We start from the raw sequence: 2,567 nt of genomic DNA on the forward strand, positions 1-2,567 counted from the left end.
CCTAGCTAGCGATATGGTGGTTCCGCCATTGGGTATTGTCACACTATTAGTACTAATCCGGTGGTTTTAATGGGTTTTATATGTTGTTATTGTCTTCCTACATAGAAACGAACCATAAAAACAAGGGTGGCTACGATTGTTGGGCGCAAAGAAATTAATTTTGAAGGGATCACTACAACATAGTAAATACATTATATATAGAAATATTTAAATAAAACTTTGGTTCAAATATGAAAAATATAAATGCTTTAACCACAAAGTAAGTGATCCCACAAAAGTAAACCAAAGAAACCTCATTATCATATTGAGTCAAAATAACATATACAACAAAGTTAGACAGATGCTGCAAACTGTCTAAAACTAATAAACATTATTCGCTCTCAGAATCCAGTCATTCGGAGCTTGAATATGAACCTAGCTACCATTGGTGTAAAGCATCTAAAATGCCCTTATTCTTCCTGATCATTACATGGTTTATGTAAGCCTCAACTGAAAATAGATCAGCTAGCTGCATATATCATGGCTTCTATGGATTAGATCCCATCATCATCTGTTTCTTCTTCATAATTAGCTCAGCGAAGGATGGTTGACAATGGTCTTTATGGAAGAAAAGATCAGAAACATGTTTATACATGGCTTCTGTTAAGTGAATCCCATCCCAGTTAATATACTTGTTGGCATCCTTGCAGGTGGACGTGCCTGCAGATCCACACAGGCTGTTCAATTCAAAGTTAAATTGTCCACCCCCAGCTCCACAGCATACATCGAAAGGTTGTTCAAATTGGTAACTCTTATAATTTGTCAGTATGGTTTGATATGCTTTCCAATAATCAGCATATATGATCATAGCATTGCTATATTTTCTTCGTAGTTCTTCCAACTTAGCCTGCAGAAGTTCGTTGTGTGCCATTATCAATGAGTTTGCAATATTTGAGCAACCGTATTGATCACGGTCCTTCAACGGACAAAATGACAAGTGCAATGGAAGGCATCCTGCTGGTGGTAGCCCTTGAACCACAATAAACCTTGCACCCTTGTCCAATATTACCTGTCAAAGAAAACAGGCTTAGTTAGAGCTTTCAAACAGGGCTAAAACTTGAGGAGACCTTCCATGGCAACCCCAACTATATATATGTGTGTGTGTGTGTGTGTCTATATATATATATATATATCAGTTTTAGGACCATCCATGGTACAACACATAAGGCTTATGCTTACCCTTAAAAGTTTGTGGACATGTCCAACAGCTTGTGTTATTAGTAGCTTATGGAGAACATGAGAGCCATAAAGGCGAGCATAATCATTGCCACCCATCTCACCGATCCAGAAGAGTGAATTCGCCATCTCTCCCCTGCATGCCTCCTCATGAATCCCTTTGCATCCTTTCTCTGCAATATACTTGTTGAACCAATTTAATTGAGTGTCGCAACTCTCTGGATTCGCGTTCCACATCAGTGAATGACCTTTATTAATAAACTGAGTGAAGAAGTCCGTTGAGAGGGTCGTCGATCCGGCGATCGCAAAGTTCACACCTTTTGAGAATTCTGCAGAAGAATCTGCGTAGGGTCGCAAGGTGGGTATGGAGAGAGCATCGCATAGGAAATCAATGACTAAGCGGCCATTACATAGTCTGTAACCAGGTAACTGACCCGATGAGAACTGTGAAAATAGTTGGGAAATGAAGGGTTGGAATCCTCCCATCAACTGAGCATTTCCGGTGTCTGTGTACGAATCTCCAAAAGCAAAAATCCTAGAGAAGCAATTTTTGAAATCGAATTGTGAACTTGAAGGGGGAGAATTACCTGAAGGAAGAGGAGGAGAACCTGAAGGAAAAGGAGGATAACCTGAAGGAGGGGGAGAACCTGAAGGAGGAAGAGAACCTGAAGGAGGGGAAGAATCTGAAGGAAGAGGAGGAGAACCTGAAGGAGGGGGAGAACCTGGAGGAGGGGGAGAACTAGGAGGAGGAAGAGAACCTGAAGGAGGGGAAGAATCTGAAGGAAGAGGGGGAGAACCTGAAGGAGGAAGAGAACCTGGAGAAGGGGGAGAACCTGAAGGAGGAAGAGAACCTGAAGGAGGGGAAGAATCTGAAGGAAGAGGAGGAGAACCTGAAGGGGGAAAAGAACCTGAAGGAGGGGGAGAACCTAAAGGTGGAAAAGAACCTGAAGGAGGGGAAGAACCTGAAGAACAGGGACAGGGACAGGAACAACCTGAAGGAGGAGTAGGAGTAGTAGTAGTAGTAGTAGTTGTCGTGCTCTTGTTATGAGCAAATGAAGGAGAGCAAATGGAGAACAAGAGGATGAAAGATGCAATTTGACGCAAGAAATATTTGGAATCTGCCATTTTCGTGTCTCAATTGAGCTCTGTGCCAAGCAAATGGTGAACCAAGGAAGTATTTATACTTGGGGCCTCTCTATTTTGGGAGTAGAGTACGTTCGGGAGTGCATGAAACTCCCTAGTTCTAGGGGATCCTGAGCGGGGTGGCATTGTTTTAGCATTTAATTGCTCTAGTGAGCGACTTCAGGAACGTAGATCCATGTGCAAATCAATGCATGGAGTCAACCCTTTAT

At 42.2% G+C, this 2,567-nt stretch overlaps 1 protein-coding gene across 1 annotated transcript; it reads right to left on the reverse strand.

Moving 5' to 3' along the window:
• Window positions 1–276: 276 nt before the first annotated feature.
• Window positions 277–2,367, reverse strand: LOC108989559 (GDSL esterase/lipase At3g48460-like). The gene is made up of 2 exons (XM_018963205.2): window positions 1,219–2,367; window positions 277–1,048 (listed from the first exon to the last, which is right to left on the reverse strand). The coding sequence occupies exons 1-2, from the start codon at window positions 2,338–2,340 to the stop codon at window positions 527–529; spliced, it is 1,644 nt and encodes a 547-aa protein (XP_018818750.2). The 5' UTR covers window positions 2,341–2,367; the 3' UTR covers window positions 277–526.
• Between the last annotated feature and the right edge of the window lie 200 nt (window positions 2,368–2,567).

The sequence above is a fragment of the Juglans regia genome, chromosome 16, assembly GCF_001411555.2.
Source record: "Juglans regia cultivar Chandler chromosome 16, Walnut 2.0, whole genome shotgun sequence".
Classification (NCBI taxonomy): domain Eukaryota; kingdom Viridiplantae; phylum Streptophyta; class Magnoliopsida; order Fagales; family Juglandaceae; genus Juglans; species Juglans regia.